The following is a 26,139-nucleotide window of genomic DNA, read 5'->3' as shown; positions in this document are numbered from 1 at the left end:
GTTATTTCTCAACCCTCTTAAACCCAAACATTTTTATTCAGTAACTAGCTGTACCCGGCCACGCTTGGCCGTGGCTCAGTCTGGTTAAACAGAAAAGAAACAAAAAATAAGTACATACTTCTAATATGTTTAATTTCATAATGAAGCAATACAAATATTTAAAATCTTTGAAACAATATTGCAATCGAAAACATTGAAAATGCTATGTGACAGCAGCTGTCAAGAAGCACACTGTCCATCATTAGCAATGTTTAGTATTGCGTGCGTTAAGTTCAAAAGATGACGCTGTCATTGCGGTAAAATAGCTGTTCTTTACAAACGACCAGCGTTTTTTTTTGAAGTACAAAAAAAGGGTAATTCAGAAATCCCCTAAAATTAATAGCATATTCATTTAGAATCTGCATGTTTTTACATAAATTATTTTAGGGGTTTTTGAAAGTAACAGACACATATGATCAAAATTTCTCCGCATTAATGTAACACTTTTTGCATCTGGGTAAAATTAAGATTTTTGTGGAAAATTTAATGCACATTTAGGTAAATATTAAAAAAAAATAACCCTTAATAATAAATGTATATATTTAGTGCATATAAAAATGGCACGGTAATAAGAATGGAGATATTTTTTTGGAGATTTTTATTTAACTCCACATATATACATGTGGACACTTTTTGAACACGTTCCATGCGTAGAACACTGCTCCTGTGTCCATACAAATATTGCAGCCACGCGTTGAATAAAGATAAGGATTCATATCCAGTTTTGTTTTGGAAATCAAGAAGGAATCACTTATTTATGATGTTTAAATAGTAAGTAAATTTTGATTTTGAAGTTATAGGTTTTCAAAAAAAATTCTGTATGATATATTGCAAAACCCCATAAAAAGGATCCCAAGTTTTTTAACCTTTTCCACTCTGACCATTTTTTCTCATAACTGATCAGCTACTCTGATCAAAAAATGTGATGTTTTTCTACCATCAAAATAAATATTTTGGTTCCCTAATTTGGGACACTGTCTGGCAATTTGTATGACCATGTTAATTAATAATAACTGTATTTATCTGAAATAGTTTTTGGTAGAATATACTTGGGTGATAGAGAAATCAGTGATTAAAGTTATATCTGCGCCGAGCCAGACATTGTGGCCCACGGAGCTGCCTACTAGAATCATACGGGCCAGAATGTCTGGCCTACAGAGTGGTAAGAGTTAAGATGGAGACCTTGGGAGAACAAAAGGTGTCGGAAGACCCCAAAAGAGATGGTCTGACGACATAGTCCCTGTGGGGGGTAGAAACTGGCTGCAAGCAACTGACCAAAGGCAATGGAAGGATACGGAAGAGGCCTATATCCGGCAGTAGAGAACAGAGGGCTCATGAAGAAAAAGAATAAAACATTATTTTCTACGCATCAACCCTTTGAGGACAACTGGTTACCGCTGCTAACCATAAATTTAAAATAAATTGTTTAAGTGTCTACAGGTTTAAAGTTAAAACCATAGTGCAATATTTGTTGCTTATGTAACAAAAATAGTGCTTGTATAGATTTCATGTTGGTATCATTGTCTTGGAGCTTATTTCTGACTATTTATTGTGGCGATGTGCACATGTGGGGATATTTATAGGTTATCTGTATCTTAGTTTATCAATTTTGTGAGGTTATTGAACAAAATAAACAAAATGACAGGTGAGTTATATATTACCTCATATTTTCAAGAATAAATGCTTTTATTTATACTTTATAAAACATGGTCTTTGTTGCTAATCACCAGGCACACAATGTGTATTTTTAATTTTGTTAGGCATAAATATTGTATCAATCTGTGTGCACAATTTTCAGTATATTTTCAGTTACTGTATACACTTATTTGTAAATAATTTCCAGAAATAAAAATGTATTATTCATTCAAACCCTTATCCGCACCCCAATGGTGCATAGGGAACTGCATCATATAAACGCAGTATTATCTTGATCATTAACACATGAAGGAAAGGTAATCAGCCCTCCGCTTCAGGTACCAGTCCAGGGTAATATTGAATAAATATTACAGTGAAAAAATCACTTATATTTATTCGACCCTCCCTGGGAATCGAACCCGGGACCTCCAGTACGGTAGCCGAGCGTGCTGACCATTACACTACGGAGGCAGAGTAAAATATTTTTTATTCTGTCTTCAAAGGGTTAAACATGTTAAAGAGTGATTTAGTGCATTTTGATAGCAAAAAATCAACAGTTTACAGTGAGGTTTATATAGGTGTATTCAATGGGTGGTTGATGGTGAGCAAAATGGGTTTTTAAACGGCTTTAGCAGCAAGTTCTCGTGATTCAGTTAAATCGATGCTGTTTCTTATAGTCACAGATTTGGTACAATCGCTCGTCTTGTAGATCCCGACCAATTTGTTGGCCAGTTCAAACATGTTGTAGCGGAGAGAGATGATGATAAACTGGGCATTCTTTGTCCTTTCCTGTTGACAAAACAAACGGTATTTAAAGTTCTGTTTACATTAGGAAAAATGCAATAAAATATAACCTTAAAGTTAGAAATTTATCTAAGTATGTATAAAGTAATAATTAACCAGTTAAACTGACTCCCAGACAGGTTATACCAGAATCATATAAGTAATAAAATTATCAAATAAAATAATATGTACTAATAATTAATAAAATCATATAAGTAATATTATCAAATAGTAATAAGTCTTGGAATTTGATTGAGTCGATGGTACGCACATATCGAAAAAACTTTTGAGTGCAAAGGATTAAATGTTTAGCTTGAGCAAGACACATACGCCAGCTGAAACTGTCCCATTTGAGATCATTCTCCATTTCAATATGGGATTTTTGTATTTTATGACAATTTTTAACAATATTAAAACATTTAAATGGGTAGTTTTTACGCCTGAAGTGGGTATTTTTGGCGCAGAAGGTAAAAAAAAAAACCTTCCTGTCCTTAAGTATCAATCGACCAAACGGGTAGAAATACCTTTCGATTTTCGACGATTGACAACATTTTTCTTTAATATTTTTTATCTACTGTTATCATTTTCATATCATAATTGATATCTGTATAAACGCTTTTAAGGTTTATACAGATATATATTATATTTTTTTACGAAAATGGCGCTAAATAAATTATCCAAAATTATTATTATAATTTATTATTCCCGTCCGAAGTGTGTTATTCTGTTGGGAACAGGAGGGATAATCTAGAGTGGGCCAATCAGGAACTTCTCAGCTTCTCGGCTCATTACTGGGAGGAAACCACGTAAAACTCATGCAGTTTACCTTGATGTAGTTGGCAACAATGGACACGTTCTTGAAGTCCAAAGCTGCATCTATCTCGTCCATAACATACAGCGGAGTGGGCTTGTAGTAGTGCAGAGCAAACACCAGAGCCAGGGAGCTGAGCGTCTTCTCTCCCCCAGACAAGTTGGAGATATTCTTCCAAGATTTATTCGGCGGACGGACACTGGAAAAGAAATGTAACGATAATTGAAGAATAACAAGAAAAATTAGTTCTTTAACCTTTTCTTCCCAGCGATGTGTATTTACTACAATTCGACTCTAATAATGAGAATATTGAAATAAAATATAATAGATACGAGCTCAGAACTTTTGTATTCTTCCGTAACATATAATGTATAACATAAAAGTACAGTAGTTATTCATTTGAAGCGACGGTAATAAATAATTTGTAAAAAAAAACAGGGATTGAATCAAGAATACACAAATGTTACCCAGTGAATGCGTGTGCGTGCCGTACTGAACAAATTTCACAAACCTGAATATGATTCCTTCGGTGAAGGGATCCAAGGAGTCCACCAACTCCAGTTCTGCGTCACCGCCCAGAGTGATCATCTGGTACATTTCCTTTAGCTTGGCCGTTATAGTGTGGAATCCAGCAAGGAACTCCGAGTGACGTTTGTGTCTCAAATCATCGTGCAATTTGCGCGCGTCATTTCGACGCTTGGTAATCTCTTCTAATTCTTCTGCACGTTTCAAATAAATCTCCTCTTGAGCTTTGTAATCCTAGAAAAATATTTATTTATACAATCGAAATTTATAAATATAATTGTAGAAAAAGAGACGCCAACAAAACAAATTACAGATCAGAATTGGGTTTGCAGTTACTTGTCATTGGTATCTTATTCTAACCCTTATCTGCACCCAATGGTGCATAGGGCACTGCATCGTATTGACATAATGTTATCTTGATCTTTACTAACATGAAGGTAAGGCGATCACTCTTACGCTTCAGGGACTAGTCTAAAAGTAAGGAACTAGTAGACTAGTGTAAAAATTACAAAGTAAGTAAAAAGACTCTTGTTAAAGTTGTAGAAGAATCCTGCTTCAGAATACCACCTTAGACACGTGGAACAGTGTATATTGTTCCAGCATAGCGGTAGCCCTTCCTACAGGCATAATCATCGGCAGGTTGGTCCTGTATATAGGAATGTGAAATAATCTATTTTGACGCTGTCTTAGGTAACTATCGGGAACATACAGACGAATGCTTTGGATAATTTCAGGATTATCGAACATACCGCACAGTAATCGATAAAAATGCGTAATCAAATGCACATTTTTTCTAGTCTCTAAACTATTGTAGCCAAGCATACCCTGGAGAAACTCGGTCGTATAGAGCCAAGGAGCCAATACCCGTACTCTCTCATGTAGAGTACCTCAGAAAAATGATGCATAACTAAATACCTGAATAGCCATAAAGTTGGGCAAGTGTGGTCCTAATCTCTCTTGTTGTACTTCCACTTTACTGCGGATTTCATCTACATTCATAGTCTCCAGTTCTTCATCAGTATACGTGCACAATGGAGGCAACGGTTCCTGATTATCCATCGGAATCACTTCAAGTTTGAGATTAGATAACTAAAAAAGAAAAATATAGATATAGCTACGTCGTATTCTTCATCGAAAGCTCCCAAATTGCCCTGGAATAAATAATTATTAGGCTCAATTATGATAAAGTTGGCAAAACTGCATTTTATATATCTTAACCGGATCCACGCGGCTCGCATAACCGTATGTGTTCTAACAAAACATGCCCCATACGCGGCTGACATAAGCGTTTGTGTTTTTACATTGCTCCAAGTTTCGAACCTCAGTTCAACTTGGAGGGATTTTTTCATGATGTGGAACTTTGGATAAAATAATACGTCAATCCTTGGCCTTATGACATCTGTTGAAATATCTGACTAATAATTTGTAACATCACAAGGATAAATAAAAGAACAGATCCCTGATTTTTCTTGCGGTCGGTAATTAGTTCGCGCCATAATCATACCCTATATCTGTCTCACTCTTGACGCTACGCATCGCCAGTGGGTAAGAGTGACACACGATGCATGCTTTGATTTATTTATGTTACGATCTTATTTGTTTATATTACGATATATTTCAAGAATAATGTGACACGAGTGTATTATAGAGTACTAAAGAGGCACAATGAATCCCATTGAACGTTTTTATTTAACAAAATAAATCGTTTCTTAACTAAATACATGATAAAAGTAATCATTTAAAAAATGGCGAAATACCGCCGCGCATGGGCGTCTCTCAGGAACAAAGTAAACGCGGTTAAAAGGTTAAGTACAATATCTACTGGAGTTGAGTTTACTGCATTATGTGTATCTTAAAACATTTCAGATGGGTGTTTTTTACGCCTGCGGACTGCTGCAGACGGGATTTGATAAAATTATGTACATATAGTTAAGACCTTAATACGTTGACTGCCAACTATGAGATAACTTGTAGATTGCATTCTTTGCTTGGACGCGGACTAGGAGTTATCTCTTACTTTGTTTACTGGCCATATTTGTGCAGCTATGATAAAATTCCTAGTATATCAGTGCTAATATGGATATGATGGAAGAGAACAAAAATCAATGCTGAAATTCTAAAGAATTGCTATGGCAGTCAACGTGTTAACAAAGAGATTGGTTTATAATATTCATATAAAAAAATCCTTCTTTTTTCCCTTTGAAATGAGGCCAGCGCAGAGATAAAAATACCCTTCCCGTCGCTAAGCAACAATCGAACGAACGGGTTAAAATACCATTCCCGTCCTAAGTTAGTTTATAAACGTTATTCTGAATGTGTTCCTTAACCCTTTGGTTATAACCCCAAAATCCGATATATCGGTTTTCGGTACTCTAACGAGAAATACTGAATCCACCGGATCTGACATCATGATTTATAAAAGTATCAGATACATTTTGGACAGTATGTTAGGGATTGTATAATGTAGATAATGTAGAAATCCTTAAAATTATTAATGCGAAAAGCCATAAATTGCGACATTTTGAAACAATAGAAATTCATATAAATATAAATAATAATAAACCAATAACAATATGACAATGTGTAAAGCTTCCCCCCTTTCAACAACTCACCCTTTTCATCTTTCAACGTCCTAAGGACACAACTCGAATGCATCGAAACACATGTCGATTTAAGAAAATTGTGGTATTAATCAACTAAGTAAAACTTAAATTAAAAATGTAAAACAAAGATAAAATAAACATAATGTAGATACCTCTCTCCTCCAAATTGGTATATTAATTATCTTGTCTTGGATTTCCTTATCTATATCGGCGAGATTATTGACCATTCCGAGACGATCAGTTTTGCATTTATTTTCCTGTTTGACTAAACTTAATATTTCCGCCTTGAGTCCGGAAAATTCCTGGGTGCCTTCTGTTAATTGTTCCGTAACCTATAAAATAAAGGATTAATAAATAAATTGGCAATAAACAAAATAAAGACAGTGAATGGATATTGGCCAAAGCTTGAAAAATGGTGTATGGAGAAATAAACACATGCTGAAAGAGAGTAAGGTGAGAATTTATAAGACCTGCATAAGACCGATCACAACATACGGCATAGAAACAAGAGCTGAGACCATGAGAACGAAAAGCCTTCTTAGAACCACCGAAATGAAGACTCTACGACCCATTGCAGGCCTAACACTTCGCAGCAGAGTAAGAAACTCTGAAATAAGAAAAATCTGCGATGTCGAAGATGTTGCGCGATGGGGAAGAGTAAGAAGATGTTTCTGGAGAAATCGTGTGGGAAGAGCAAGTTCGGATCGAGTGGTGAGGATAGCAGCAGACAGCAGCATAAAAGGTAACATACTCCCAGGAAGACCACCTAAACGATGGAGAGAAAGCTCGGCTGTCCAAACTCAAAACACAGTAAGGGACATTTTTTTTGTAGTAAGTTTTTTTTTGCATTTTTGGACTAAGTAGATTCTACTTAGTCCAAAAATGCAAAAAAAAACGTACTGCAAAAATAATGTCCCTTACTGTGTTTTGAGTTTGGACAGCCGAGCTGGTCTTCCATCTCCCAGGAGTAGACCGGAGAATAACTGGACAGGAGAGAATTCATATGCTTTACCAGTTCTAGTTCTTTCTCTATCCTGGCTCCATCCACTGTTAAAGTTTTCTTTTCTTCACTCATAGCCTTGAGTTTGTTTTCAAGGTCCAACAATTCTTTTTCCATCTGCGAAATCTTTTCCTTCGATTTCTTCGCATTTCTGTGAATAAGAGCATCAAATTAACACATTGTAGTCAGGCGCTTCTTACAATAGACTCTAGCCTATAGTGGATGTTTTTCGCGATTACCGCAAAAATATATTGCTTTCTTAAATTTGACACAATTTCTAAACCAAATAATATTTTCAAAGAAATCTTATATGACATTTGATCATCAAAAATAAATTGTAACATCAATTGCTTTGATAACATCATAATTTTTAATTAAGTATTCCGTATTTCACAATTTTAGAAGCATTGTAAACTCAAAAAATAATCTTCTCCTCCGAGGTATCATTCCCTATACAATGCTAATATATTCAAATAATAAAATACCAAACGCACACTAGCCAATCCGGACAAGGCATCTCAAATAACGTCGACAGACTGTCGCCTAGCACCCAGGTAGCAAATTACCCTTCAACGCGTTTTATTTTACGCTGATAACAATCCCGTATATTGCCGTTTCCCGCCGATAACTGACAGTCGACAAAAACGGCATTTGCCGTGTCCCGCAGTTGACTGACAGTCCGCGAAAAACGGCAAATGCCATGTCCCGACGACAACGTGTTAACCTCTCTAGGAATTGAACCCGGACCCTCATACAAATAATTTGAATGCTTTGACAACTATTCTGCGTAGATGGGCATTTGCAATTTAATTTTTTATTTTGTTCACCTCCGTAGTTTAATGGTCAGCACGCTCGGCTACCGTTCTGGAGGTCCCGGGTTTGATTCTCAGGGGGGGTCAAATAAATAAAAGTGATTTTTTTACTCCACTATTTATTCAATATTACCCTAAACTGGTGCGTGAAGCGGAGGGCTGATCACCTATCCTTCACGTGTTAACGATCAATATAACACGGCGTTTATAAGATGCAGTAAGTACCCTATGCACCATTGGGGTGCGGATAAGGGTTAGAGATTTTGTTTAATATGGTTGCAAAAGTTTTTTTTTATGATTTTAATTAATTTTCTAGACATTTCTACTTTTACAATCTTAAAATTAATAACGCAGTTCTCTCCAATAAAGAGGCTAAGCTCTTGTGCTTGGAGAGGCACTTAAACTTATTATTTATTTGTTGGCAATAAAAAAAATTTTCTTGGATTTACATGTGTATTTATTTAATTTATTTTCAGAATTTTAATGTCCTCAATTTTTTTTCATATCTGTAGGAAGGTTATTGAAGTATGTACTTAGTTTCCAAATATTTAGTTCTGTTGGAATTGTTAGGTATTGCATTTTGGTATTGTAAAGTCATACTGGTATCTCAAAGATGAAGTTTTCTTAAGATTTAAGTATTTTTCAATTAAAATTGATAATACGTTTTACCTTTCGCTGGTTTTAATTGCGACGTTGAGTCTGGTGATTTCGGCATGTACTTTATCAATTTTCTTCACGAGTTCGTCCACTTGCTTGTGCAGTGTTTTGACTTTACCACCAGCAATGGCCACAATCTTCTCGTGAATTTCCTGAACCTCTTTTTCCACCTGTAAAATAACATTTTATTGAAAATACTACTGATTAATAAAGATACATTTAAGCTAGATAATGTCATATCTCTCATTAATTTCCTGAATCTTTTTTTTTCCATCTGGAAAATCACATTATGTCAATAAAACTGATATACACACCGCCATTTCAGCAACATAATGTCATACGAGGAAAACTTGGCATGATCAAATATTTCAAATACTTGATAGCGGCCAGGTCAGGAGTCTGATCAGGAGAATAATCGGCGTGTATGTACGAAAAGATTAATAAAGATGAGGCAAAGATTGTTTTCAATGAGAGATTGGCGTGTTAGTTAATTAGATAACTGCAAAGAGTATTGCGGTAAAGGTCCATTAATTGGTACAATGACGGTTCGTAATTTTTACCATTTTCAATGTTCTCAATCTATTTGAAATTTAATTATTAAATTATGGAAAAATTAAAAACCTTTTCTGAATCAAGTCTAGCTTTTTCAAACTGTAAATCCGCTTCCATCATTATCTTTTCCAATGCTGCCTTTTTTACGGGATCCACAGCACTCTTGGCTACTTTTGCAGTCTGGTCAGTAAGTTGATTCTGAAAAAAATATTAAAATAGATATTTCATAGGCATATTGAGTACTGGGGAAGATTAGAGAGAATTAAAAAATAAAATCATTTATAAATAAGTACCCTCAGTAAAGGAGATTGCTCGACCAAGTTTTTGTATTCCACTTCGACTCTGCATTTTTCGTTCTTCAGCTGGTATGTTTCACGGGTGAGCGATGCAATCTTGAGTTCTAGATCGGGCATGCGGTTGCGTATCTCCTGCATCCTCTCCTGGAGGTCTTGAAGTTCTTCCTCTTGGCCCGCGATGATTCTTGGGTCCACATCGTTCCTCACCTCCACGGTTCTACCCATCCGGCCCCTCGAAGCGGTCTTTCCACCGCCAGACATGGTGCCTGAAATAACCAATGAATATTTCACCAGGTATGTTTATTTCGAGCACCTTTGTCGTCCATGTGCTTGACTGGAGGCCTAGAACAGGACGCATAAGAGTGGGTAGGCCCCAGACAAGATGGTCCGATGACATTAAAAAAATGGCGGGTCTGCACCGGAAGAGTGTCGCGTCCAACAGAGAGCTGTGTAAGTCCAAGAGGGAGACCATTGTTCAATACTGGACACAAGAAGAAGGTATGCAAGTAAGTATGTAGGTAAATAAGTACCGTAGAATGGGGCTACTTGAACTTTGATGTGTAACTTGAGCCCAGTACAAAAAAAAAAATTAGATCGTAGTATCGATCGAAGTATCATGACAATAAGTGTCACCTATCAGGAAAACAATGAATCGTGTCAATACATTCATTATTGTAGACCAAATACAGATTTAATTTATTTTTTGTACTGGACTCAAGTAACACATCAAAGTTCAAGTAGCCCCGTTCTACGGTAAGTATGTTAATTTGACCCTTTGATTGATGAGTTTTAGCTTGATTTTATTTGGAAAAAGGTTTTTATTCTGATAATGAAATAATGTTCACAACATTTTGAGCGTGTTCAAATACTTGTACACAAATTTGGGTTTCTCTACTTTATCAGGAGTTATTTTTATAAATGTTAAAATGATAAAATAATATGTAAAAATAGGAGTTATTAATGGGAGTTATGGACACACTAAAAATGTTGTAAACATTATTTCACTATCAGAAATTAAATTAAAAACCTGCCCTTTTTACAAATAAAAAATAAAGTAGTGTGGTTCTCAATCATGGGTTGAATGGTGAATGTTTCATGTGTGTACAGTTAACCAGCCTATGACAGGTCATAAGCTGTGTAAATTCTCAGAATTCCATATTATTACAACGATGTGTTAATATACTACTTTTTTTTACTTTTCAATATAATTAAACCAAAATCATACAATTACAATTAAATAGCACTAAATCTTGGAATTTGAGTTTGCGGTTTGAAAAAACTTTTGAGTGCAAAGGGTTAACATTCGAGATAACAACGGACCGATAAGGTGTAGTCCTCTATGCCCCCATGGAAACCAATATACAATAGTATTCATGATTTTTCATTTTCTAAGTTTGTTCCACAAAATGTCTAAAATAGTGTATTCCATAATTTGGCAAAAGGATATAGCTGTAGTTGCAATCCTTATTTAGTTTTATTAAGATATGTACATATGCCATCCGAACAAAATATTTAATTTCACATGTTTGTTTTTGCTCTCCTGTAAATTTTGGTCTGAGACAGATATACCCCTTTGCCTTTACACTACCAATATATGGAATTATTAAATTGGCTTTTATCGTTGTCAATCTAACTTTTTTTACTTATTTTTTAAGTACAAGCTGTATAAATCCCAAAAAATGAGATAATAAATTAATAAAATTATAAATACCTGCAATCTCAATGACGTCTCCTCCCAAAGTGACGACTCTGTACCGAGTACTTCCGTAGGATATTCTGGAAGCTTGATCTAGATCTCTGGCTACCAATGTGTCTCGTAGAGCATAGTAGAAAGCTGGTCGGACCTTCTCATTGCTGATGCGGATCAGGTCGAAGAGCCGTGGAGCATTTTCTGGAGTAGTGATCTTTGAGTTACACTTGGCCCGAAGGTGTTCCTGCTTCTCCAGTACTATGAATGTGGCCCTGCCGACGTTGTGTTCGCGGAGGAATTCGATACAGTACTGGGCGGTTTCAACGGTGTCTACGACTATGTTGTCTAACGGCCCGCAGCAAGTAGATATAGCTACGTCGTATTGTTCGTCGATAGCTCCCAAATCGCCCTGGAATAAATGATCATTAAGTTCAATTACGATAAAGTTGGTATAACTGCATTTTACATATCTTAAGTATAATGTAATACTAAACCATTTCAACAAAACTTCAAAAACAATTGATATTTATTTAAATATTTATTTAAGTTGATATTAGTAATGTTAGTAAATAACCACTCACCGACTACTTCTGTCTACCGGTTTCGAGACGTACCCGTCTCTTCGTCAGGACATACACTACAATTTAACAATCATGCGAACAACACTACACCACACCCACTTAGTACTATTCACATACACTATCACTACACATGCAAAACATGCAGAGCGAGTTGTTAGTCCCACCATGCTTTTGGGAAACATGGTGGGACTAACCAGTTTCCCAAAAGCATGGTGGGACTAACAACTCGCTCTGCATGTTTTGCATGTGTAGTGATAGTGTATGTGAATAGTACTAAGTGGGTGTGGTGTAGTGTTGTTCGCATGATTGTTAAATTGTAGTGTATGTCCTGACGAAGAGACGGGTACGTCTCGAAACCGGTAGACAGAAGTAGTCGGTGAGTGGTTATTTACTAACATTACTAATATCAATTAAAATGTTTGACCACAAAGTAAATGCTTTGAATATAAATAATATTTATTTAAGTATTTATAAAAGTGGTATTACACAAAGTAAACAATGGATGATAACGAGAGTGTTTTATTACCATACCACTAAGTTATCAATGCTATTAATATGAAGAAATAATATGGACTTACAAGTCTTCCGAATATTCCAGGCAATCTTCCTGCCCGTCTTTCTGCAATCAGGGTGTCCAGGACCCTGCCCTTAGAGCGGTTGGCGCTCATGGACTGCTTGGACTCCTCCAGCTGCCCCCTCAGCAGCCTGACCTTGGCGCCGATCTCCCTCTCTTCCCCCTTCAGCTCATCGATCTCCTTACTCGCCGCCAGAAGCGCCTTCTCCTTGTTTGGCAAAGTCGAATTCAACTCGTGGAGTCGTCTGGAAATTATAAAGTATGACAAAATAAACCAAGGGACTTTACAAGGGATAACTATATAATAAAATAACAACTATATCGTAGTCATACACGAGAAATTGACTAACAAAACGTAAAATGTTCAGAAGGGCCATTTAAGTCACTTTTGCTTGGCAAGAAAAAAAACTACTTAACTAACTAACCATTACGCCGCTTCTCCGCAGGGGTAGGCAGAAAGAATAGAACGCCACACCACTCTGTTTTTGCAAACATTCTTCGCCTCTTCTATGTTCATGCATCTCCTCATACATACCCGCCGATTGTTACGATTCCTAACCTGATCGCTCTCAAGTATTTGGCATACCTGATCGTGCCAAGTTTTTCTCGGTCTTACTCTGCTCCTTTTTCCAATTACATTCGCCTCATAAATTTGTTTTATCGTTCTTTCCTCTCCCATTGATCAAGAAAATAAACATCAATGCAGTTAGTCATTTTCAACAAGTCAATATATTATACTTCCAAGTTTAAAATCCTTTGGAATTTTTTTCAGGGCAATATTAAGCTAGTAAGATATCAAATAGTCAATAATCACGTTTTTGTAAAAAATGCACTTGGTCACTTTCTCCTGTATGACTACGATATATTCCCTACAATTTACAAGAAAGCTATTATCATCCCATCATATTACGGAGGAGTACAAAAATTATGAGCCTGTATCTATTATGTATATTTTATATTGATATTCTCATTATAAAAGTTGAGTTGTCGTAAATACATAACACCGGGAGGAGAAGATTTCAAAAAATATAGAGTAAGTAGCTCTTATAATATAATGTGTCCGCCTCCGTAGTGTAATGGTCAGCACGCTCGGCTACCGTTCTGGAGGTCCCGGGTTCGATTCCCAATGGGGTAAAATAAGTTCAAGTGATTTTTTCACTATAATGTGATCAGGGTAATATTTATTCAATATTGCCTGGACTGGTACCTGAAGCGGAGGGCTGATCACCTTTCCTTCGTGTGTTTATGATCAAGATAACACTGCCTTTATATGATGCAGTGCCCTATGCGCCATTGGGGTGCGGATAAGGGTTTGAATGAAAATGGAATGAAATAATATAATACTAAAGTTATCAAACTAAAATTAATATATGAGGGATTTCGATCCCCTTGTTCAAGCCAGCTAGGTTAACCTTTTAACCGCCTCAACTTTGTTCCTGAGAGACGCCCGTACGCGGCGGGATTTCACCGTTTTTAAAATGATTACTTTTATCATGTATTTAGTTAAGAAACGATTTATTTTCCTAAACAAAAACATTCAATGGGATTCATTGTGCCTTTTTGGTACTCTATAATACACTTGTGTCACATTATTCTTGAAATATATCGTAATATAAACAAATAAGATCGTAACATAAATAAATCAAAGCACGCATCGTGTGTCACTCTTACCCACTGGCGATGCATAGCGTCGAGAGTGAGACAGATATAGGGCATGATTATGGCGTGGACTAATTACCGACAGCAAGAAAAATCAGGGATCTGTTCTTTTATTTATCCTTGTGATGTTACAAATTATTAGTCAGATATTTCAACAGATGTCATGAGGCCAAGGATTGACGTATTATTTTTTCCAAAGTTCCACACCATGAAAAAATCCCTCCAAGTTGAACTGAGGTTCGAAACTTGGAGCACAGTAAAAACACATACGGTTATGTCAGCTGCGTATGGGGCATGTTTTATGAAAACACATACGGCTATGCGAGCCGCGTGGATTCGGTTAGTAAATAAAGTGATTTTTTATAAAATTGTTTAATTTTTATTTTTAAAGCAGCTTACGCTTTTTTCTCTTGAAACTCGAGAGACACCCTTTCTACGGATTTCTTCAAGTTTTCCAATTTTTCTTTTTCCTTCTCTTCTGTGCTGATGTAGATCTTCAGCTCCGATTCTGCCAACTTAGACTTCTGTCTCGTGTCGTCTTCCACCTTCTTTAAGGCGATCAGTCTCATCTGCACGTTGTCTTTGATTTCTTGTAGTTCCCGTGTTTCAGCTCTGAAAGAAATAAGATGAAAATAATATTGTCAAGCTTATTTAAGGATATATATTTTTTTAATTTATCAATAAACTAAAGTAAAAACTCCCCATTTATTAAAATATTTTTCACTTCAAATTGGACGTTATATTGTATTTTATAAACAAAGTTATTCTGCCTTTCACGAGCGGGTAGCATTTTTCAATAGATATATGGGTCATTGAAAAATAATGCCAACATTTAAAAAAATTATAGCATCGAAACCCTTAATGTTTAACGGGTGATTCTTAAATTTTGTTTTGGAGGTAGCGTGAACTTCATATGAGCATGTGAAGTACGCAGTGCATTGAACGCAAGCTATCCCAAAGGCTGTGGTAAAGGAGCCCCTGGCCTCCAAGAAGTTATGACCTTACTTACCTTATAAGATTTCTTTTCATGGGGGTACATTAAAAACATTGTGTATGCAGAAAAGATTCGGGATTTGGATCACCTGCGGAAGCAAATTTCTGCCCCTATCTTGACGCTATCGTACATGGTGAGATATCGATTACAGACTAGACATCTGCAGAGCGACGAACGGTACACACATCGAAACATACTAAGGAAACATAAAAATGATCCTTTTCCGCATATTTTAAGATCAAAATCATTGAATTACCTCTAAAACGTTTTTTTATAACAGTTATTTTAAATGTTGGCATAATTTTTCGATGACCTATAGATTGAAGATAATTAATAATTAAAAATTTCCTTTTAGTTGAAAGGTATTGTTATATGGCAATAATCCCACCAATGTACACTCTTTACTACAAATTCAAAATGAACAAATAACCAAGGGCGAGACATTGCTGATACGGGGGTGGGGTGATCAGAATGCTTAAAAGTACTTAAAACTGACGGATTGTAGCAGATAAAATAGTTCTTACCCAATGGTTGCCATGACACTTTGCAATTCGGCTTCTTGAGTTTCTTTCTGTTTTGATAGTTTAATGTCCAAATCCTGGCAATCTTTTATGTCTCTCTTGCTTTTATCCGGAATCTAAACAATTATACATAAACAATTAGTAAAAATGTATTCGGAATTTTAATTTATTATTCACATGTCGCTCCCTTCTTTCAACAACGTCATATTTCAAAAATTGTCAATTGTCAGTTGTGCATGTTTTAGGAATGCCTAGAAAATGTGGTATATCCCAGCAAAAGCAGCATATTTTTAACTTAATATTTACCCGTTATAGAGCAGAAAGTGATGTTATTGCATTTTGAAGAAAATGTATTCTTTAATTATTTTTTTAAATATCCTAAATATTTTTCAAATGGAAAAAAAACATTCAGGTTTTACTCAAAAAGATCTGTTGCACAGTAAAAAGTTTAATAAGTGGCTTGATATTTATTTTTAATACATTTTATGATATTTTTAAACTTTAAAAACGATCTCCTGAAAAATCCAGTTTTTTTTATACATGACGTTGTTGAAAGGAGTGAGCGATGTGTGCTTTAACCCTTTCCCGTTCTATGTTAATCTCATTCGTCATCCATTTTATCCCTTATATTAAAGTGGGTCCTTTGTAGAATACCGTTTGGCTTTTTTTTTTCATCATTAACATATTGGTTACAGTAAAGTTTACAAAATTTTGAGTGTGTCCAAATACTTGTTCACAAATCTGAATTACCTCCAATTAGGGGTTTTTTTATATTATTTTCTGACATCTCAACATACATGAAAAATAATATTGAAGTCTGCAAACGCAGTATTATCTTGATACTTTCACACAAAAATCGTTTATATTTATTTGACGTCCCCCCCCGGGAATCGTACCCGGGACCTCCAGAACGGTAGTCGAGTATGCTGACCATTACACTACGGAGGTGGACATTTATATACAGTAATATGGGTAAATTCATCAGAGTTTTTCAAATGTTTCATTACAATATTTATTATTAGAAAGAAAAAAAAATTAAGTGTGTATTTCTCTACCTGCTCAAAGTCAATGAGTTTACTCCGTTCCTGCTCCAGGACACCCTGTATGTTCTTCTTCCTCTTGTTGGTCTGAGTAACTTCGGCTTGCAAGGCGACATCGCGACTCTTCATATTCTTAAACATTTCAGAATACTCCTCTTTACGCTGCTCAAGTGCTTCATATTTCCTAAAATTTTCATAAAAGTCACAGAAATATTTCACTGCTTGATTTCCAATTGAGTATCATATTTTACCACAGCAAATTTTGGTCACAACTGTCGTCAAGAAAAGGCGATTCAGTTGGCTTGGCCATGTACTCCGCATGCCTCCCGAGAGCCGGCATCAAGCTTGCCTTTTTACAACACATGTAAGAGTGTACATAACTGAAAATGGCAGCTTTCAGAAGGAACTGGGAGTGCATTTAGGACTCGCAGGGGCCACATTTAACAGTATAAAGGCTGTCTGGAGATCAGATTTATGAAGACCAAATGCCACCTATACAATGCCTGCTTTCTTTGCTCTTGTTTTCTTATACAGCTGTGAAACATGTCATCTTACAAGGGCCCAGAGCAACAGTGTACATACTAGGCTTTAACTTTTGAACTAAAGTGAAAACCAGTTAAAAAAAATAACAATAAAAAAAAAATTCATTCACACTTACTTATTTCCTTGTGCTAGAAGTAAATTTTTTTCATCCTTCGTCGTTTTCAATGCAGATATTTTTTCATCCAGCTCATGTAATAAGTTTTGACGCCTCTGTCTCTCTTCCTTTCTTCCGGTGACTTTAAGATTAGTGTCGTACCTAAAAAAAAATATAAAAACAGTTAGTACATTGAAAAATATTATATTTATCGATTGGGCATTAACTTTGTGGAATGACATGTTGATTATTAAAAAAATTTAAAAATAAAAATTCCGACAATACGTCGACCCATTGCGCTACATACATACTAATAAAGGTGACATAATTTGTTCATACAACACACTATTTAATTTTGACACATTTTTTTTCATTAAAATAACATTAAAGGTGAAGACTGACCGGAGCATTTCGTCGTAACATAACGTCGTAACATCGCTAGCGGCAAGCATCATCGAGCATCAGAAACTATGGATGGAGCGCTCAATTCGGTGTACTGACTGCCTGAATGCTCGCATCGTAACGTAACACGTTACGACGAAATGCTCCGGTCAGTCTCCACCTTAAGACTAAATTTACACACCAAATAAAAATGGTAAAACATAAAGGCATATATATATTTTTTTTAATTGTGATTATTATATCTTATTATATCACGCCTCTGTAGTGTAATGGTCAGCACGCTGGGCTACCGTTCTGGAGGTCCCGGGTTCGATTCCCAAGTGGGGTAAAATAAATATAAGTGATTTTTTCACTGTAATATTTATTCCATATTACCCTGGACTGGTACTTGAAGCGGAGGGCTGATCACCTTTCCTTCATGTGTAAAACGATCAAGATAACACTGCGTTTATATGACGCAGTGCCCTATGCAGCACTGGGGTGCGGATAAGGGTTTCATTATTATTATATTATGAAATCAGTAACCGAAATATACTTTATTATTATTTTTATATTTATGTCATTTTATGAATAAAGTTATTGTCATTGAATATTAATGGAAACAAAAATCGCTGAAAAGATAAACCAGCGAATCGCCGGCTGTCTTTGAAATGAGTTTTGAAATTGAAATTTACAAATTGTGTTTTGATTCGTAGTGGTAGTAATAAAATTAAACGCCTATTGCATAAATTGCTATTTTTCAAAATACATACATGTTTTTTTGCAGCAAGTTATTCTTGGCTCTAGTGAGGAGATTCAGGATATTGATCTGCGTGATTGCTTCCTTCATGGGACCTTCCAATTTTTGTTTCTCAGCTTCAACAACCCTCACCCTGTTTAATTTCTCCTTACGGGCGTCGGATAACTCTTCCGCGCGGACGGCCAACTTATCAATGGGCTCCTGAAACACCAAACATGTTTAACCCATCGGCATACCGGCCACCATATCTTGGCAGCTAAGAATATTTTACATTCGCATATCAGGCGCGGTTTACGCCACAACTCCGTCCGTGAATAGTTCATATTGTGGGTATACTGGCAAAAAACGTTAATTCGAAAATATGAAATTTTGACTGAATGATGCATATAATAATGTTTTTAATGTTCTATAAACTGCCAAAATACACTAAGTAGTTTGAAATGTCATAAATATGTGTTAAATACTTTAAGTTTAATAGTGGGTATTTTATACAGGCTAAAAGTTTTTTGTAAACATATTTTTTCATTTTGTGGAGCTATTATATTTCAAAATTTTGTGATATTAGTGCTGGTAGTTAAAATAACAGAAATTGCATTTTATGTGTTCATAATAAATATTTTATGGTTAATCCGCCATGAAAACGATGAAAGTTACACTTTCAAGTTCAGTTATAAAAACGAATGGTCATACGAATTGCCAGTGTCCCAAAATAAGGGAACCAAAATATTTATTTTAATGGTAGAAAAATGTCACATTTTTTTGATCAGAGTAGCTGATCAGTTATGAGAAAAAATGGTCAGAGTGGAAAAGGTTAACAAAAGCAGTGAACTCGCTGCTTTTGTAAATTTGTCATCAAAAAATACAAATTGCTTTGAAAATTTAAAAAGTATTTTTATTTGTTTATTGTAACTGCAGAGTTGGTAGAATTCTATATTGAATTGTTGGGTAATATATCCAAAATAAAACACGGTTTTTGTTGGATTGAATTCTACATTTATTTATGTATATTTTAATATGTGATGCGTTTCGTCTTCTTAGGACATTGTCAAACACATAATAAGTGTTTGATAATGTCCTAAGAAGACGAAACGCGTCACGTATTAAAATATACATAAATAAATGAAGAATTCAATCCAACAAAAAACGTGTTTTATTTAGGATATATTATCCAAGAATATTTTTATTTGATTTGAATTTGCTAATCTATTATTTGAAAAATTATTAAAATTTTAGTATCTTCAATTTCTGAATTATTGAGCTTTTACTATATGTGTTTAGAGTTCAAATTTATGCTTATCTATGTACAGCAATAACAAAAAAAACAGATATGTATAAAATAATATTCACTTTGAATCTTGCAGTCCCGATGATATCCTCAAGATACTCCAACATCCCCGTTTCATGTTCGTTTGGCCCTTTCGGCTTCATCATGGCTATCTGTTCAACCTCACCCTGAAAAGGAAGAACGTCAAATTATTAAAAATTTCCCATTAAACTGGTTATATGCATACGGTAAAACTTCAATATCGTGGACTGATTGGGGGTGGCCGTTAAAGCCGAAAGTCCGTAATATAAAAACAGGTTTAATATTATATATCGCTCACTCCTTTCAAGGACGTCTTACACCAAAAAACTTGATTTTTCAGAACGTTTTTAAAGTTTAAAAATAAAACACAATGTATTAAAAATAAATACTAAGCCAATTATTCAAATTTTTACTGTGCAACAGGTTTTTTTAGGTAAAACCTGAAGTTTTTTTCTCCATTTGAAAAATATTTAGTATATTTAAAAAACAATCAAACGATACCTTTTCTTCAAAACGCAAAAACAATATTTTCTGCCCTGTAGCGGGTAAATATTAAGTTAAAAATATGCCTCTTTTGCTGGGATAGTAGTACATTTTCTGGGCATTTTGAAAACATGCACAACTGAAAATTGACGATTTTTGATTTATGACGTTCTTGAAAGGAGTGAGCAATATAATACCTGAAGGATCAAGAATCTGTTGTGATTCAAATCAATTCCGTGAGACTTTAAGACTCTAGAAACTTCTTTGAATTGGACTCTCTTCCCATTTAGGGTGTAGTAGGACGAACTGTCCTTGAAGGCTGTCCGGGAAACTACCAGTTCTGTATTAGGAACAATGGTGAAATTATCTTCACCTTCCTGTAAATAAAAAAAAAACACATAAAAGATAATGCCATCGAAACATCAATAAACCTTTCCTATACTGATCAACCAAAAATTACTCATGAGCCAATGGTTGGTACTATTTTTTTTTTGAATTACCTAACGTCCAAGTGACTCTGAAGTCTAGCTACAGCTTATGCAACACCGTTTATCATGTCCCTACTCAGACTTCAACTTTATAAGTTTCATAGCCTATGGTCGCATCCATAGTCGGAGCGCTCGCCGCGAGCGACTTTACAACGTTACGTTGCGACGCAATGCTCTGGATAAGAAAATTTAAAAAAAAGAGATAAAAAATAAACAAAACTAACACAGCGCAAAATATAAAATAATACAATAAACAGGTATAGTAAGTAGGAATATTAGAGTGCAAAATAATAATTATTTATTTTGACCCCCCTGGGAATCGAACCCGGCACGGTAGCTAAACATACTAACATTACAGAGGTATACAGCTATATATTTATTTTATTTTATTTAATAAAGTTACATTTTTAAGTACAACATAATACATTTTCTAAACATTTATAAATATGGCAAACTTTTAGTTTTAGATTCGCTGTGCCTCTCCAAAAAAGAGACTGAGCTCTTGTGCTTGGAGATGGACTTACACTCATGGTTTAATGCTTTATATAATAAATGGTATAATAGTCTTTTTTATATATTTTTCAATGTATATAGAACAATATGTATATAGAACTTCTAAACTATGTTCACAGACTTCTATATTCCCTTCTCATAAAAGTTACTTTGTCTATTGGGACATCTATCATATATCTCAATCTTACCTGGTCAATAATTTGAACAAAATGCACAGACACTGTAGCACTGGTAATATTGGGAAATTTCTTCGAAGAGTGAAGTAACACTGATATCTTTTTGGATCTGATTTTAGCAGCTCGATATCCAAACACAAACAACATGGAATCGATCACGTTACTTTTCCCGCTTCCGTTGGGTCCGATGATGGCGGTAAAACTCTGAAAGTAAAGAAGATTGTATTTTCAATTGAGCGTTTTAACATATACATATTGCTCACTCCTTTCAACAACGTCATATATCAAAAATTTACAATTTTCAATTGCTTGAAAAACAACAACTATAAGTATGTATAGTTTTTACACTTTTATTTTTAACATGACTCATACTTTTCAAGTGCCACAGGCGTTCAAATACAACCGAGTCATAAAAATAAACTGTCTCATAAAGTTATAACTTTTACTGTTTTACCAATAAATATGGTACATATCATGGGTATACTGGGAAAAAAAGTTAACTCGAAAATATGCTATTTTGATTTAATGATGCGTATTGTAATGTTTTCAACATTCTTTAAACTGGCAAAATACACTAAGTTGTTTGAAATGTCATATATCGCTCACTCCTTTCAAGAACGTCATAAATCAAAAATTGTCAATTTTCAGTTTTACATATTTTCGGAATGTCCAGAAAATGTACTTTATCCCAGCAAAAGCGGCATATTTTAAACTTAATATTTACCCGCTACAGAGCAGAAAGTGTTTTTTTGCATTTTGAAGAAATAATAATATAATAATAAAATCCTTATCCGCACCCCAATGGTGCATAGGGCACTGCGTCATATAAACGCAGTATTATCTTGATCGTTTACACATGAAGGAAAGGTGATCAGCCCTCCGCTTCAGGTAGCAGTCCAGGGTAATATTGAATAAATATGACAGTGAAAATATCACTAATATTTATTTTACCCCCCTTGGGAATCGAACCCGGGACCTCCAGAATGGTAGCCGAGCGTGCTGACCATTACACTACGGAGGCGGACTTTTTGAAGAAAAGGTATTCTTTAATTATTTTTAAATATTTTTTAAATGGAGAAAAAACATTCAGGTTTTACCTAAAAAGATCTGTTGCACAGTAAAAAGTTCAATAAGTGGCTTGATATTTATTTTTAATACATTTTATAATATTTTTATACTTTAAAAACGATCTCCTGAAAAATCCAGTTTTTTTTATATACGACATTGTTGAAAGGAGTGAACGATATATCAGATCACTCAAACATCTTGATGATGGGTACAGGAAAACCATTAGAATTTGCTCTCAGTTACTGTCACATATGATAATAGATGGAACGATCGAGGGAACAAATGCCAGAGGACGTCCTCTCCGCGAATATCTTTGCGACTTATACGAGGATTTTGGCCGTTCAACATGTGCGGAGCTGAATAGACCGGAATGGCGAAGGTATCATTTGTTGCTGCAGACCAATCCACAGGATTGAGACCACAGAAAGAAGAACAGCCACAACTGAGACATAATAGTTAGGTCATTTAATCATAAAAATAATGTAAACACGCCTAGTTTCGAGAACTTCAGATGTTCTCATCAACAGGTGAAAATAAAAACATTGTACTTTCACCTTTTGATGAGATTTAATCCTTTTTTCATCTGTCCGCTTACGTAGTGTAATGGTCAGCACGCTCGGCTACCTTTCTGGAGGTCCCGGGTTCGATTCCCAAGGGAAGTAAAATAAATATAAGTGATTTTTTCACTGTAATATTTATTCAATATTACCATGGACTGGTACCTGAAGTGGAGGGCTGATCACCTTTTCTTCATGTGTAAAAACGATCAAGATAACACTGCTTTTATATGACACAGTGCCCTATGCACCATCCGGGTGCGGATAAGGGTTTTTTTTTTTTTTTTCGTATGTTAAAAGTATTATTAATTTTGTGGTATGGTAATAGAAAAACAAAGAGTGTTTAGTCGATTGATGCTTAAGGACGGAAAGGATATTTTCACCTTCTGCGCCGGCCTCATTTCGAAGTCAGAAAAGAAGGAATTACATGTTTAATGTTTTAATATGAATATTATCTACAAATTTCTTTGTTAAGGTATTAACTATATGTACGTAATTATCAATTCCTGTCGCCAGCGGTCCACAGGCATAAAAAACACCCATCCGAAATCTGTTGATGTGGTTTGGTTGTTATTACTATAGTGTACTTTTGTAATGAAGATGTCTTTTGAGAAATAAATAAAGAACTGTTCTAATTTATGCTAATCTTTGATTATTACTAAAACGCCTCTAATCTTTAGAATGTTACAAACCTTATGAAATGGTCCCAGTCTTTCAATGCCGGCATAACTCTTGAAGTTTTCATTAACAATTTCTGTAATTATTAGCCTTGGCCCTGTGGTATTCATGGATAGAGCTGGTTTAGGTGCTGGTGGAATATAAATATCACCGATCCTAATTCCCCCTTCCTCGTCATCTGATATGTGGTCCATTCCATCGTCTTCAAAGTCTCCATTGCAGTTAGCTGATGATGGACCTGCCACTTGCCCGTCATTTACAACACCATTCGTAACAGGAACGTCGACTTCCATAGGTTCCTCGGTATCATTTCTTTCCTCCATCCTTAATTACCCTAAAACTAACAACAAAACAAATCAGGAACTTTTCAAATGACATATTGGAACGTAAACACATAATAGGCTGCAAAACCAAATTACCTGGAGTCGCGCGATCCGTATTGACGAAAAAATTATATACACCTTCGATGGAATTTGCCAATACCAAAATCTAACAGTTTATACGTTTGTTGATATACGCGTAAACAGGCTTGGCGGGATTTTAGAAGGAAATTTGACATTTCAATTTGACGCTGTGCAAAATTTGACGGTTACAAGCATAGACAAATTACAGCAAACCGAACGATGAAAATCAACCATGAACAATAAATACATACCAAGAATATGACATATAAAAGTACCGATTCCGTTATTCATATTCCATATATTTGGTCGAAACTGGCTACAAAAACTTATCTGGAACTCATTCAACATGTTTTAATTTTTTATTACTTATATTAAATACGTTTTAAAAGCCGTTTAAATAATGATCCAATTTACAAAGAATTAAAAAAAAAACACATAAATATGTGTCGGGTTATGGTCCGGCGGTTAGTTTATCGGTTCAAGCCCACTCTGAAAAAATGATGCATGAGAATGTATCGGAACACGTGATACAATAAATTTTAAGAAATAACGGTATTTGCTTAGTAAAACTTAAATTAAAAATATATAATTCTCCCTAAAAAAATTAAATAATTTTTTAAGCTTTTTAAATCAAAATTTTTATTGTATTTCATATCCTCGCCATTAAGGCCCAATATACGATAAATCTAAAGGGAATTTTAAATTTTATTATTTTTTTAGGGCATCCTTAAACCCAAGTAACACTTAACATAATTTTTTGGTTAAAACACCCTTTTTGTATTGAAGTTTTTGTCAACATAAATACATACATATATGTTTTAGAAAAGATAAGAGTTTTTTAAAGGTAAGGAGTTAAGAAAATTCTAAAATATCTTTACAATATACATTCTACGTATAAAAAAATTGAATTTCAATTTATTAATATTTTTTAAATGTACGTGGAAACATGTTAAGCCCCTCGCGCGGCCGATCGCTAATGAGTTGGATGTTTGCGAGTTCCCCCTTAAATCTGATACTAAGGGAACATCCTCCTATACTCGTTGTTTGTAAGTATAACACAATAATAACTACAGGTGCTGTGGCGTAGTTGGGTAGACGCTAGACTGCGAAACTTGTGTTGTGGGTTCAATTTGAATATGAATTCAAGAAGGATTGGTCTGGGTATTTGTGATGTATCTTTTCACATCTACCTTCCCTGTCCTTACTATCCTACCTGCAGAAAAGCCTCTAAAATAGAAGCTTTGTGGGTTTTTACTTTAAAAAAAACAACACCAAAAAAACACGTGAAAGACTTACTTTTAAGTAGTGTAGTTAAAGTAAGTAAAGTGTGCCTAATTTATATAATTTATATTCAGAAAGCACTGTTGGTGTTGTTGTTACTAATATTAAATACCTGAGGAAAGCGTTCTTATTTTATTTGCGATCATAATTGAAAGTGGTATAATTACGCACGTAAAATCAATTAATTTCACATTAAATTCATGTAAATTACGTTCAACGGGTGTATCAAATTAAATAACATCGTGGGAATTACGACACGTGTTTATCCAATAGGATTTTTATTACATACATTCCGAATTTTTAGCGCTACGTACATAACAACCCTATCAATAAATTACGAAAAAGTCAAGGGATGATTAATGACTCGGCGCGTGTAAAGGAAGAAAATTGCTTTTCTTAAAGGTTTATTTCGAAAATAACATTCTCCGGATATACTGAACCATTGTTAATACAATATTTATACAGGGTGACACGAAATTATTCACCCTATCGGAAGATGTATTTATAATTTTTGCAAATGGCGTCTTACCTATGTCAATCATATTTGACATTTGTGAAGTAGACAGCTGCAGTATATAAGCAAATTTATAATGGCACAAAATTAATAATCGAATATTGTTTTTCAAAAAGCTTTT

General features: G+C 34.9%; 1 protein-coding gene across 2 annotated transcripts; it reads right to left on the bottom strand.

Annotated features, from left to right (window-relative positions):
* Positions 1 to 1,712: 1,712 nt before the first annotated feature.
* Positions 1,713 to 24,412, bottom strand: glu (structural maintenance of chromosomes 4-like protein gluon). Of its 2 annotated transcripts, none has more exons than XM_088272570.1 (21): positions 24,239 to 24,412; positions 23,834 to 24,159; positions 21,529 to 21,720; positions 20,537 to 20,716; positions 19,898 to 20,002; positions 18,564 to 18,751; positions 17,431 to 17,571; positions 16,788 to 16,956; positions 15,736 to 15,848; positions 14,617 to 14,829; positions 12,563 to 12,803; positions 11,425 to 11,812; positions 9,711 to 9,979; positions 9,487 to 9,615; positions 8,878 to 9,035; positions 7,409 to 7,547; positions 6,549 to 6,728; positions 4,709 to 4,882; positions 3,780 to 4,027; positions 3,284 to 3,467; positions 1,713 to 2,463 (listed from the first exon to the last, which is right to left on the bottom strand). In XM_088272570.1, exons 2-21 carry the CDS (start codon positions 24,140 to 24,142, stop codon positions 2,293 to 2,295), a joined length of 3,891 nt encoding a protein of 1,296 aa, XP_088128696.1. In that variant the 5' UTR covers positions 24,143 to 24,159; positions 24,239 to 24,412; the 3' UTR covers positions 1,713 to 2,292. The 2 variants fall into 2 exon arrangements, with proteins under 2 accessions (XP_088128696.1, XP_088128697.1); XM_088272571.1 differs by having other exon boundaries at positions 23,834 to 24,153.
* Positions 24,413 to 26,139: the final 1,727 nt, after the last annotated feature.

Source organism: Brachycentrus maculatus, unplaced genomic scaffold (genome assembly GCF_059751285.1).
Source record: "Brachycentrus maculatus isolate JH-2025_06_01 unplaced genomic scaffold, ASM5975128v1 h1tg000509l, whole genome shotgun sequence".
In the NCBI taxonomy this organism is placed as follows: Eukaryota; Metazoa; Arthropoda; class Insecta; order Trichoptera; family Brachycentridae; genus Brachycentrus; species Brachycentrus maculatus.
The sequence above is the reverse complement of the archived record's forward strand: the minus strand, read 5'-3'. Positions and strand labels throughout refer to the sequence as shown.